The 15,000-nt window shown below is 44.9% G+C and overlaps 1 protein-coding gene across 1 annotated transcript in view; it reads left to right on the top strand.

Annotated features, from left to right (window-relative positions):
• The window catches only part of LOC310853693 (plexin-B2-like), a 280,087-nt gene that overhangs the window by 225,664 nt on the left and 39,423 nt on the right, over window positions 1-15,000 (top strand). The window contains 3 exon segments of the mRNA XM_083758088.1: window positions 1,331-1,479; window positions 7,068-7,197; window positions 12,496-12,632. Coding sequence (XP_083614214.1) covers window positions 1,331-1,479; window positions 7,068-7,197; window positions 12,496-12,632 — 416 coding nt within the window.

Below are 15,000 nucleotides of genomic sequence, written 5' to 3'. Positions count from 1 at the left end.
ATGTCATGGTCTCACTACCTTCCTGGACTACAATTCCCATAATTCTTTGGTGCACTGCTCCTCCTTGTGAATAGGTGGAGGGCTGTCTTACTAAGACAACATGTAGTCCAGGAAGGAAGTGAGCCCAGTGTCCATGACATCAGAGACAACAGGCTCACTGCTACAATCTAAAATATCTAAAACCACATATTACACACATAAAGCCCCCCAGGAAAGTGTTCTAAAGCTTCTAAACGTCATTAACATATATTTTTTAGCAAAAAGGGTGAAGTGTCCCTTTAATTGATGGCGTCATAATGGCAGATTTTTCCCTTGGTTGCATGCTGAAAATAGCTGATCTACAAGCTCACTGCAGCGCGTGGCAGCGCAACGCGTTTCGGAAACAGGGAACACCCCGAGCGCAACCAAACTTAAAATGATCTCTTCTCCACTAGTCCCTTATTATATTATATAGTTTTTATCTGTTGACGAAACTATCAGTATATTTAGTCCCGAGTCATCATGGCTTATAGTTTGTGCGTGCATGCGGCCTGTTCTCACTACATCCACCCTCTACTTCACAGTCTGAGCCGTGCTTTCAGAGTCTGGCGTCGTGTTCAGAATCCAATCCTTTCACTATATTCTCTCTCTCTCTCTCTTTCTCTCTCTCTCCCCTTCTTCCTCTCACCTGTATCATTATTATTCTTCACGCTACACTAAACCAGTATATAGCCTAGTGTGTTTTTTTCCCCCGTTTTTTTTTTTTAGGATGAATTCGGTTGGCTCGTATTATTGCATTTCCACCGCCTGCCCTGGTGGCACAGACACCATCATCATCGTTAATAAATAATACAGTTTTTAAATATCTCCATCATGGCCCATAGCACTTACCCTACCCCCTTAGATAGCATTTCTGTAGACTTAGATAGCATCTGATACAGACTTATAGCATGTTATGTAGACGGCACTATAATTGCATTGTATATAGTCATAGCACGCCATAGTACACATGTATAGCATAGTAGTATATATATATAGTTTATATGTATAGTCTCATAATATAGATATTCCACTGTTACTTTCTTAGCTTACGCATGTTTTATGATAAATGCTTTTTTGTGATGTATTCCCATGCTTTTGTTCTTGCTTATTGTAAGTCGCTCTGGATTAAGAGCGTCTGCTAAATGCCTAAATTGTAAATTGTAAATTGTAAATTGTAAATTGTAAATTGTAAATACATGTAGTGGAGTAAAAGTGCAATATCTACCCGTGAGATGCAGTAGGAGTAGGAGCAAAAGCATTGGAAAATGGAAATGCTCATCTCTGCTATCCTTTCCCCTCCCTCCCTCAGATCATCCCTCGCTTCGGGCCTCTGAATGGCCGCATCTCGGTGACCATCAAAGGCTCCAACCTGGGCATCCAGCATCAGGACATCCGGAAGATCACGGTGGCCGGAGTGGACTGTGTGCACCAGGAGGACAGATACTCTGTCTCCACCAGGTACACAACTCCTAACGTCAGGAGGACAGATACTCTGTCTCCACCAGGTATGGAACTCCTAACGTCAGGAGGACAGATACTCTGTCTCCACCAGGTACACAACTCCTAACGTCAGGAGGACAGATACTCTGTCTCCACCAGGTATGGAACTCCTAACGTCAGGAGGACAGATACTCTGTCTCCACCAGGTACACAACTCCTAACGTCAGGAGGACAGATACTCTGTCTCCACCAGGTACACAACTCCTAACGTCAGGAGGACAGATACTCTGTCTCCACCAGGTACACAACTCCTAACGCCAGGAGGACAGATACTCTGTCTCCACCAGGTACAGAACTCCTAACGTCAGGAGGACAGATACTCTGTCTCCACCAGGTACACAACTCCTAACGCCAGGAGGACACATACTCTGTCTCCACCAGGTACACAACTCCTAACGTCAGGAGGACAGATACTCTGTCTCCACCAGGTACACAACTCCTAACGTCAGGAGGACAGATACTCTGTCTCCACCAGGTATACAACTCCTAACGTCAGGAGGACAGATACTCTGTCTCCACCAGGTACACAACTCCTAACGTCAGGAGGACAGATACTCTGTCTCCACCAGGTACACAACTCCTAACGTCAGGAGGACAGATACTCTGTCTCCACCAGGTACACAACTCCTAGCCTGACCTAAGCAGAGACATTTCTGGCCTAGATGGGAGGGTCGCGCCTCAGAAAAACGCGCACCCTGATTGGATCTCATCGATCTGTCCGTCACCCCCGGCCCCTCCTCTCCCCCCTAGTGCAGCGCTACGTCACATAATTTAGAGCGACGCCCACCCGGAAGGGTTGACTCCCACTTTTAGACTGGTTCAGCCCACGGCTTTTTCCAGGCTTTCATCTTTCGCGCAGACGAAATGAAAGCCTGGGTATCGAGGCTATACAACGCCTAACTAGGGATGTGTAAATGTGTCCAAAATGAAAATCGATTTGTATAATTCAATATTAACGATTAATTGATTAATCTTTTTTTTTTTGGGGGGGGGGCTTTTTTTTAATTTTATATATGAACCCTACAAATAAAGAAAATCTTCCCCCCAAGGGGTACCTAAGTCAAAAAAGTTTGGGAACCCCTGATGTAGTTGATTAACAATAATTGTAACTCTTGAGAGTTAATAAGGGTCCATTTGGTTACTAACTCCATCTTTTAAATGAGGACCACTGGTGGTCCCTGGACCACTGTTGATCCAATTGATCACCATAGCAACCCCAGCCTAGGCCTGATTAGGTAAATTCCCAACACCTGCTAAATCCTCCAAACCTGTATCTTGATTGGAATCAATCTCCACTCACACTCCTCTCAGTCATGCAGCTACACAGACACATCCCAGGCACACTTTGGTAGGCCTATAGCCCTGTCCTGTTTGGATGACAATATTGCCTTTCCAACAGATTTTCATTTAAAAGAAAAACAGGAAAATAAAAAATAAATAAAACGATTATCGATTATTAATTTTCATAATTGATTTCGGGTCCTATCAACGATAATCGATTAATCGATTAATCTGACCCATCCCTACTCCTAACGTCATGTTGGTTTTCTTTTGCTTGGATTTTCTTTTTTTCTTTTCTTTTCTTTTCTTGCATTGGCATTCAAAAATAGCTCATCATTTTTTGTTTGTCTTGAAAATCATGATTCTGTAATTCATTGTTTGTTTGCATTATTATTAAATAAATCTAAAAAGAATAATACAAGTAAGACGCCTGAGAGCGTGAAGCGACCTCGCCCCAAAGGGAGAGGTCGCGTGCACGTATCCGCCTCAGACTGCTGGGCGAGCGCTGGCGCTTTGGCATGATGTCATGATGTTTGGCATAATATCAGATCAACATGGAATGAATTTTGTTCTGGCCACATAAGGAGCATGGCCTTGAGTGTACAGGGAATTGATGAGGTCAGATCAACATATGGAATGTCAGAACAGGTCAGCTCCATATATGGAGATCTAAGGGTGGTAACGGGGACATTCTCTTGAGTGTACACTAGGGTTTGATGAGGGCCCAGGTAGGTCCGGGCCTTAATTTTCTGGCCTGTTTGAGAACTCTAGTTTTCTCTAGAGTTTGAAATTTGAATGGACAGGTATCAGTCAAAAGGGAGACATCGAAGAGGAAGGATGGATGGGGACAGATACTCTGTCTCCACCAGGTACACAACTCCTAACGTCAGGAGGACAGATACTCTGTCTCCACCAGGTACAGAACTCCTAACGTCAGGAGGACAGATACTCTGTCTCCACCAGGTACGGAACTCCTAACGTCAGGAGGACAGATACTCTGTCTCCACCAGGTACACAACTCCTAACGTCAGGAGGACAGATACTCTGTCTCCACCAGGTACAGAACTCCTAACGTCAGGAGGACAGATACTCTGTCTCCACCAGGTACGGAACTCCTAACGTCAGGAGGACAGATACTCTGTCTCCACCAGGTACAGAACTCCTAACATCAGGAGGACAGATACTCTGTCTCCACCAGGTACACAACTCCTAACGTCAGGAGGACAGATACTCTGTCTCCACCAGGTACAGAACTCCTAACGCCAGGAGGACAGATACTCTGTCTCCACCAGGTACACAACTCCTAACGTCAGGAGGACAGATACTCTGTCTCCACCAGGTACACAACTCCTAACGTCAGGAGGACAGATACTCTGTCTCCACCAGGTATGGAACTCCTAACGTCAGGAGGACAGATACTCTGTCTCCACCAGGTATACAACTCCTAACGTCAGGAGGACAGATACTCTGTCTCCACCAGGTACACAACTCCTAACGTCAGGAGGACAGATACTCTGTCTCCACCAGGTACACAACTCCTAACGTCAGGAGGACAGATACTCTGTCTCCACCAGGTACACAACTCCTAACGTCAGGAGGACAGATACTCTGTCTCCACCAGGTACACAACTCCTAACGTCAGGAGGACAGATACTCTGTCTCCACCAGGTATACAACTCCTAACGTCAGGAGGACAGATACTCTGTCTCCACCAGGTACACAACTCCTAACGTCAGGAGGACAGATACTCTGTCTCCACCAGGTATACAACTCCTAACGTCAGGAGGACAGATACTCTGTCTCCACCAGGTACACAACTCCTAACGTCAGGAGGACAGATACTCTGTCTCCACCAGGTATGGAACTCCTAACGTCAGGAGGACAGATACTCTGTCTCCACCAGGTACACAACTCCTAACGTCAGGAGGACAGATACTCTGTCTCCACCAGGTATACAACTCCTAACGTCAGGAGGACAGATACTCTGTCTCCACCAGGTACGGAACTCCTAACGTCAGGAGGACAGATACTCTGTCTCCACCAGGTACACAACTCCTAACGTCAGGAGGACAGATACTCTGTCTCCACCAGGTACAGAACTCCTAACGTCAGGAGGACAGATACTCTGTCTCCACCAGGTACACAACTCCTAACGTCAGGAGGACAGATACTCTGTCTCCACCAGGTATACAACTCCTAACGCCAGGAGGACAGATACTCTGTCTCCACCAGGTACACAACTCCTAACGTCAGGAGGACAGATACTCTGTCTCCACCAGGTACACAACTCCTAACGTCAGGAGGACAGATACTCTGTCTCCACCAGGTACACAACTCCTAACGTCAGGAGGACAGATACTCTGTATTCTGACCTGAGATCAGATTCGAAACAAAAAAATAGCAGACCTACAAGCTCGTAGCGCGCCACTCGGTGGCGCGCTATGAGCTTGTAGATCTGCTATTTTTCAATAGCTAAAGAATAACATAGTGCTAACACCAAAATGGGTGCCCGTTCAGAATGGGTTAAAAAAAAAGAAAATCATGATTCTGTAATTCATTGTTTGTTTGCATTATTATTAAATAAATCTAAAAAGAATAATACAAGTAAGACGCCTGAGAGCGTGAAGCGACCTCGCCCCAAAGGGAGAGGTCACGTGCACGTATCCGCCTCAGACTGCTGGGCGAGCGCTGGCGCTTTGGCATGATGTCATGATGTTTGGCATAATATCAGATCAACATGGAATGAATTTTGTTCTGGCCACATAAGGAGCATGGCCTTGGGTGTACAGGGAATTGATGAGGTCAGATCAACATATGGAATGTCAGAACAGGTCAGCCCCATATATGGAGATCTAAGGGTGGTAACGGGGACATTCTCTTGAGTGTACAGGGTTTGATGAGGGCCCAGGTAGGGCCGGGCCTTAATTTTCTGGCCTGTTTGAGAACTCTAGTTTTCTCTAGAGTTTGAAATTTGAATGGACAGGTATCAGTCAAAAGGGAAGACATCGAAGAGGAAGGATGGATGGGGAAGGATCAACATAATGTATGCCAGAACAGGTTCTGACATATATCCATATATGGAGATCTAAGGGGTTTGAGGTTTGAGGTCAGAGTTGATGACATCAGGGATCTCCATAATGAAAGTACAGTAAAGAGAGTGCCAAATGGTAAATGGTGCATTTATATAGCGCCTTTATCCAAGGCGCTTTACAGAGATTGTGCATTACATTCACACATTCACACACCGATGGCAGCGGAAACCATGCAAGGCACCAACCAGCACATCGGGAGCAATTAGGGGTTCAGTGTCTTGCTCAAGGACACTTCGACAGTAACTCTGGGGGAGCCCGGGTTCGAACTGGCAACCTTACGGTTACCTTCCAGGCACTCTACCCCTGAGCCACCGCCTGAGTGGCCTTGTGGGTCGGAGTGTCCGGCCTGAGATTGGGAGGTCGGGGTTGGATCCCCATGCAGGCCTGGTCATACCAAAAAGCTGAATTCCAATACCCAAAATCTCGGCCACTCGCAGTCGCACTCGGTCGATCACTCCAGCATGGTTGGTGTTACGGTGAAATTGGTGACCTGCTGAAATGCTGCTTGGTACTCGGCATCAAGGGTTGGCCTGGGGAAAGCCCCTGTGACATACTAGCGTCGTGTCCCGGGGGTGTACTCGTGCATCAAGCTGCCTCACGCTACAGAAACAGGAGATAGGCTCCTGCCCTATGGGGCGGTGACCATGGAACCTTAAAGGACCACTTCACCACTTTTCAACCTATCTTTATATAATAGGTCCTCACTAATAATCATGAAAAAATGGTGCAATTTCTTTCTACTCGGTCTGTGTCTCATAGGAGGGCTGTGGGCAGTTCAGAAACCGTCTTCCAGTGACATCATCGATGGGGAATACAAGCTAATAATAACTGCAGGCTTTCTAGTCCTGAAAAGTTGCAATGCGAAAATGGAAGCCATCGTTCTCATGTTAATGAAAATCTAAATACTTTTGTAAAAAGATCTTGTTTAAAAAAGAATCTGCCTAATGATGATGTCACTGGAAGACAGTTTCTAAACTGCCCACAGCCGTACTATGAGACACAGACTGAGTAGAAAGAAATCGTGCCATTCTTACATGATTATTAGTGAGGACCTATTATATGAAGACGGGTTGAAAAGTGGTGAAGTGGTCCTTTAAGGGAAAGATCAGGGAAATGTGAAGAGTGCAGCTGTCTTATCTGTACCTCTCTCTCTCTCTCTCTCTCTCTCTGCAGCGTGGTGTGTGAGATCGGGCCGGTACGGCGTCCCCCAGTCGACCTGCCCGCTGATTGGAACAGAGGAGAGGTGGAGGTGGAGGTGGAGGGGGGGAAGGTGGGGAGGTCCGACGTCGTCTTCACCTATAGGGTATATACACGCACGCACACACACACACACACACACACACACGCACATGCACACACACACACAGAGTAGAATACTAAACAATAATTATGTGATCACTTGTGGTCGAGGTGGTTTCAATAGAGGAGATCAATACAAGATTATAGCTTACATCTGGACTCACCTGATCAATTTGGAAAGGACGCACGTGCACACACACACACACACACACACACACACACACACACACACAGAGCTCTGTCCTCTGTTCCCTGCTGTGGTGGAGGGAAATCGAACATCTAAACTAGAATCAATGGAGAACATTTCTCTCCAAGTCTTTGTCAACAGTCCCTAGAACACTAATTAAACACAACACAATGTTTACAGCATGAGCTATGCTCCCCCCCCCCCCCCCTCCCCATCTCTCCCTTTCTCTGACTTTACTCTAGTTGTTGCTGCCTTTAACCCATTCTGACCTGAGATCAGATTCATACGAGGTTTCCGCCGGACACACACTGGTCTGATGAACCCATTCTGACCTGAGATCAGATTCATACGAGGTTTCCGCCGGACACACACTGGTCTGATGAACCCATTCTGACCTGAGATCAGATTCATACGAGGTTTCCACTGGGACACACACTGGTCTGATGAACCCATTCTGACCTGAGATCAGATTCTAAAAATGTCAGTCGTTCTTCGATTTTTCAAAAAATAGCAGACCTACAAGTTCGTATCGCGCCACTCGGTGGCGCGATATGAGCTTGTAGATCTGCTATTTTTAAATAGCTAAAGCATAACATGATGCCAACACCAAAATGGGTGCCCGCCCAAAATGGGTTAAGCTTCCAGCAAATATAACACGAACAGAATGATCGATTGAATCACTTTTACATTTGTCTCGTTTCTTTGTTGGTTTTTTTCATGTACCCTCCAACGCCACTACATACTAAACTTGAAATTATTATTTGTTTCCTCTTTCATTTCTTTTCTTTTTTTTTTAAAGATTTGTTTTAGTCGTTTCTGCCTTTATTGATGGTATCAAGAAAGAGAGAGAAGGGGAGAGACATGCAGCAAAAGGTCGTCATGAACGGGGACTCGAAGGGCCAGAGCCTACATGTGGCATTCTGTGCCTGGACCTTAGAGTATATATATTTATAGAGAAGGCACCCAGAGGAAATCTTGAGGCGAAATGGACATAGTGGCCGAATGAAGGTATTGCAGCCTGGCCCCAAACACATGAACGCGCTGTCCGTTGACTATCATTGTACACGTTCACGACGGACGACGCTCGTGCGCGTTCAACGGCAGCGCGTTCATGTGTTTGGGGCCACTCACCATTGCAATCCGTCCCAGAATGCACTCTGTTCCTACCAGGAAGGAGGAGTGAAATCGCCTCATGCGCTTTTGAGCAACTTAATGCAAGTGGATGGGAGTTGAACTCGGGTGTCTTCTCTATAGATATATAACTCTATGGCCTGGACTACTTGGCCTGCGGGCGCCCATTTGTTTTATTTTTTTGTAGATTCATATTCACTGCCCCCAGCTGCCAAAACAGACAAATATGAGACAGAACTAGTGATTAAAGAACAAAGATATACCTTTATATTTAGCCTATATTTAACTCAAGATGCTTGTTGGTGTTTGTTTGTTGTCGAGACTCTCCAAAACAGAACAAACGTGTGTTCGTACTGCAGTAAACTGTGTTTACCAAGAAGTTTGTATCGGTTATGTTTTGTTTGCTGAATAACTTGGGATCAGATGGCTGGACTTTGATCGATTTGACTCGCTAGGAAAGGTCAGTGGGAAGACCTGCAGTGTTGCAGTGGTTTTCAACCTTTTTTTAAACTCACTGTATCAAGGCCCATTATTTATTTGGCATTTAAGCTACGGACCACCATTTGATGAGATTTTGCCTCAGAGACCCAAAGCGTTGTCGTTGGATAAGACTTTGTCCACAGTTTCATGCTGTGTTGAATGTTGGTACCATTAGGAGAGATGACAGGCAAACGTTGATCAAAATAACAATTGTTCTCTACATTCTCTACATTCTCTAATTGTGTAGACTTCTTGTAAATTAAGTAATGCATTTGTTAACTATTATCAGTCCCTCTTGCGAAATGCAGAGGTGACTGCCCCCCCCCCCCCCCCCCCCCCCCACGTCCTCCGAAGAGGAGATTATACTTTTTTTGGGCCGGGAATGTTCACGGTCAAGGTCGAGGGGAAGATGGAGAAGAGATTTATGGATATTCGTGAAACGTGGAGGGAATGATCAGCGCCTGGCTGCCAACCCTGAAGAGATTATTAAAGGGACACTTCACCCTTTTTGCTAAAAAATATATGTTAATGACGTTTAGAAGCTTTAGATCACTTTCCTGGGGGTATTTATGTGTGTAATATGTGGTTTTAGTTATTTTAGATTGTAGCAGTGAGCCTGTTGTCTCTGATGTCATGGACACTGGTCTCACTACCTTCCTGGACTACAATTCCCATAATTCTTTGGTGCACTGCTCCTCCTTGTGGATAGGGGGAGAGCTGTCTTACTGAGGAAGGAAGGAAGCCCAGTGTCCCTGACATCAGAGACAACAGGCTCACTGCTACAATCTAAAATATCTAAAACCACATATTACACACATAAAGACCCCCATGAAAGTGTTCTAAAGCTTCTAAACGTCATTAACATATATTTTTTTGCAAAAAGGGTGAAGTGTCCCTTTAACTTTTGGGTTGAAACGATCAAAGGTCGACGAGGTTACAATCAAGTGGAGAAGGCCAGCAGTGTAGATATACACCTTTTATTTTCATCTTATTATCATGAACCAAACATTAAATAGATGGATATAAATACAGTATCTTGTATAATCTACAGGTATCACCAGTATTATGATTATGCATTTACTGTCCATGAATGGATATATAATGTATATAGTGCAGCAAAATTACGGCAATAGTTATATAGCGTATTTATCCAAAACACTCTACAATGTGCATTGTATTCACACACACAGATTCACACACACACACACACACACACACACACACACACACACACACACACACACACACACACACACACGCGCATGCAGAATACTAAACAATAATTACAGGTATGTGATCATTTGTGGTCGAGGTTGCTTCAATAGAGGAGATCAATGCAAGATTATAGTTTATACCTGGACTAACCTGATCGATTTGGATGGAAAGTACGCACACACACACCGCGTGCATTCTATTCGCACGCACGCACGCACGCACACACACACACACACCCTGGCGGCAGACTAAACCAAGCAAGGTCCTAACCTGCTCACCAGGAGAAGGTTCAGTGTCTTGCTCAAGGACACTAACCCACTGAGATCGAACCGGGAACCGGCGCTCTACCACCTGAGCCACGGCCGCCCAAATGACTCCCGTAAATAGTATTTGTATAATAGTGGTGGTGGTGGTCTGTAACCTGACGCTGCCAGATCCAAGAAGCTTGCTACACAAATTTGTTTCACAGCTTATTGGGATCTGGGATCGCGGAAGCAAATTCGATGACGGGGCTGTTCCTTTTTTTCAAGATACTTGGTAGATGATTGGATTGTCTATCACCGTGTGGGCGTGCAAACACAACCAATCATATTGACGTGTCTATATAGCTTCACATCCGGTTTCGCACATATCCCGCCCTTAGCTCACGCTGATTGGCTCGGTACGGAACGGATTTGTGTCAGCTCAACTCCCTGAGAGATCCCAGATGAGTGCTGTGTTGGGGAACATGGTTACCCAATACCGCCCCCATCTGGCAGCGTCAGGTTAGGTGGTCTGCACTCTAATGAGTGTAAATAGTATGTTTTCATTTGTATAGTGGTCGTGGTGTGCAGTCTTTCTGCTTATTTTTCTTTGTTTATCTCCCTGCCGCAATATATGCTTAATATAAAACAAATGTGAGACGTCTATAGCCACTGAAAGATCAACTGAGCTGCACCGCCTCATGCTGTTCGGCTTTTATTTATTTAATTATAAATGTCTCGTGTTTATTTCCAACGGAATTACTTGTTACATTTTGAACCGCCGCCGTCTCATCCCACCGCATCTCTCTCGCCGTGCAACATGCACGTCTCATTAATTGTCCCGCTGTCAAAGTAGGCAAACGGAATATGAATGTAAAGATGGGCTTTGACGAGCCAATCAGACGCTGGCAGACGGTTGTGTATGTCTGGATTCTCATCAGAACTTGGGGGGGGGGGGGGGGGGGGGTAAGAAAGACGCCGTACTCTGAGGAATAGCAATGAATGTGCGTTTGCTTTTTACTCGCGTTTGTGTCACAGCTGGTCAAACCTTTTACTCAAACGAGGTGTTTGTCTCCTTTCGTCAATATTCTTGTGGCTGCTTCAAGTCTCCTCGTTACTATCATCATTAGTATCATTCAGGGTTGACTCCCACTTTTAGACCAGAGCGGCCAATGCGTTCCTCCAGGCTTTCATTTTCTTGCGCAGACGAATGACGAAAATGAAAGCCTGGTACTGAGGCTATACCTTGTGTTGTTCTCGTCCAGTCACTCTGGATTGACAGCGTCTGCTAAATGCCTAAATTGTCAATTGCGGCCGTCGCTCACTTTATCAAAGGCCGGGGCCTTGGATAAAAGGCCTGTGGGTGGGTGGGTGGGGGCGGGGGATGCTTTCTCCCTGTTTCTCTTCCCTGTTTGCCTTCTTGCTACTCCCTCTCTCCATGTCTCTCTGCTCCTCCTGCTCTTTTCCCTGTTTGCTTGTTGGGTAACCGTGTTAGCTCAGCACACAGCTAAGTGACTGGCAGTGCGCTTGGACTGAGAGGAGAGAGGGACGTGTCCGTCACCGCGTCCGTCACCCTGTCAGGAGAAGGTCAAGTTGTTTATCTCCAGAGAGAGAGAGAGAGAGAGAGAGAGAGAGAAAGAGTTGTTGTTCAGGCTAGTTAGTGGAGTCCATGTTGTTTGCCTGTGGACCTCCTGCGTTTTTAAATCACCTCCTTCAGGGCATGAAGGCGGCTTTTCTGCTAATTGAGTGTGTCGTCTCAGTCCTGCCTTCACCAGATCAATGTACACAGACAAATGTGAGAGAATCTGGAATCTTACGAGTGTGAGTGTGAGTGTGAGTGTGAGTGAGTGTGAGTGTGAGTGTGAGTGTGAGTGTGCCAGCCAGTGCCATGTTGAAGTTTTAAAGCAGTGGTGTCGGTCGTTGTTTGGGAACAGACTAAAAAGTGAGGGAACCACAGCTTCAATCCACTGGAAAACCAGCACCGGGGATTATAGGAACCGTGTACTTTTTGAACATTGTGCTGATTGATCTCTTGGGTGTGCACTAGGATCCGGCTCCGGAGCAGATCCACCCGGTCCGGGGTCCGGCAGCCGGTGGGACCGTCGTCACCATCGACGGAACGCACCTGGACACGGCCACTAAAGATGATGTCACAGTCACCGTGGGATCCGTGCCCTGTCAAGTGTAGGCACCCAATCAATCAATCAATCAATCAAACCCCTGTCCATAACTCTGCATTCTTATTTTGTTCTTGCTGTTTTTCCAGTGGTGGGAAAAGTTGTTAAGGCAATCTGTCGGTGTGCACATATAACACAGTTGAACACAATAATCGAGACAGACACAATTCAGAGTTTCAGAGTATTGGAATAGATTGTATTCGAATACGGAGTAGCCGCGTAGCGTTACAATGGAACACCACACACTGACTCAACACATCTTAGTCAGACTTCAGTTTAAGTACATTATTACCCCCCCCCCCCAGGGGTGGGTCCTAACACATGCCAATGAGAGACAAGTCACAGCTGGTCAAATGTCAGTGGAACAGGCTTTGTTTATGATGTCCTTAAATATACAACTCAGGTATCCCACATATCCTTGACATTTCCCCCATTTATTCATTTAAGAACTCATAACCCATGTCTCTGGACGTAGAAGTAGGCGAAACGACCCTGATAACACTCAGGTAAAAAAATTCCTACATGGCCCTCTTCAAAATCATTTAGAGCAACCACCCTCAGGCCTACGTCAACAACAAACAAGCGAAGCCGTCCGTTCAGAACTGTTCATCTGCACACTCGACAGCGTGCTGCGGGCATCACACGGTTAAAACTGCACAGGGCAATCCAAACTGGCAGTCCTGTTGCTCCTTCACAGGGCTCAGCTCTCAGATTGGCCATCTTTCCAGAACAGCTGCAATGACCAATCTCCACCGCACAGGTGACACAGCATCATTCTTTCCGAAGAATGGTCCAGAGCTTAATCCCTCATTTAGGAACATCAGTGTGGACTTAGCCATCCTCATCATATATCTGAAAAATAAAGAAAACCAGTGGTAGGCCTATACACAAAAAAATACATATCAATAACATAACTTAAACTAAACGGAGCCGGGCATGAGCATACAGGGCATTTCTGTTTCCACATGAGTAGTTACAACAAAATCCCTTTCTATTCCATCAATTTTATCAGTCCAAGTTGGGCTTAATGCATCAATCAAACATACTTCTCTCCCATCCAGCCTGAATAGTATACTAGGATTTCCAGAAACTATAGGTACAATAATTAGCAGGCACATTATTATCTTGTATTATCTTCAACAAGAGTCGGCATAATAAACTTTACCAGCCTATACCCATTCAGTCAACCTTAACATGTAATACAACTGTCTTCTAAACATGGAAATGTAAGTACCAAAATAAACTATTCATCCATAGACTATTCATTTATTCAATTAACCCGACTCCGCACAATCTTTCTGAATTTAGGCCTTGTTATCGCAATAACTAAATACTGTAGAGTGCATGATTCTGAAATATGACATCCCACATATTATCATTCACATTCGATACTTAGCCATGTCGCCAGATCCAGATTTAAGTCATGTTTTTCCCAAAACGACTTTCATTATTTACGGAGCTGAAAAAACATACTGACAAACCATTAATTCCTACCCTACCTACCTAGTCACTAATTTTAGTGTTGATGGTGGACCAAATGCTTTACTAAATATACCTTACTTTATAGACAGTTGGTTCCCGACTGCCCTCAGAAGGTGTAGGCATGTCATTAACTCATTAGAGCCTCTAAAGCCTTCTGTAGAGGTGCAATTAAACCCAGGGGGTCTCACAGCTGACTACCAGCTGACACTATAACCATCTCATTTACTGTCAGTCCACCACCTTCCAACGTGTCTACACGCATTTGTATAACTACTGCCTAAAAATACATTCTCATGTCTCACTAGTATGGCATAATTCAAACAATACCGCTGTTCAACACTATAAATTGTATAACTACAGTAAAAACTTGTTCAACACTAATAAATCATATAACTACAGTAAAAACATTCTGAACATTAATATGTTGCATTTTACTCACGTAATACTCACAGATTTGATTTCCAAAATCCAATGATACTTCTCTTCTGTAAACACAGCGAGATAACCATTTCGGCGCACATGCACCCACATGCAAAGATTAGTCATTTCATTAGTAAATCATTCCACAAACATATGAATCTGGACCGCCTCCACCTTGAACCTAAAAAGAAACCTGGATCAGAACATTCATACATTTATACAGGAAACACATTGTATTTAAATACTTTGTCTATTTCAGGGCGTCCCCTGAACCAGAACTGCGGACTCACTCACATTAGTCTGTGTGACTCCTATGAATAATATCTTGTAAATACATCATATAGTACTTATATTCTAGAATGTACAACAACTCCTATCTTTGGTTCCATTCCACCATCGGTGTACAGCCCCTTACTGGACCTTTAGATAATTGAACAATGTGTAACTCATAACTTTTAGTAAGCCCAAGCAAC

This window comes from Protomyctophum parallelum (genome assembly GCF_964188405.1).
Source record: "Protomyctophum parallelum genome assembly, chromosome: 22".
Lineage (NCBI taxonomy): Eukaryota > Metazoa > Chordata > Actinopteri > Myctophiformes > Myctophidae > Protomyctophum > Protomyctophum parallelum.
This window is presented reverse-complemented; position numbering and strand designations above follow the sequence as displayed.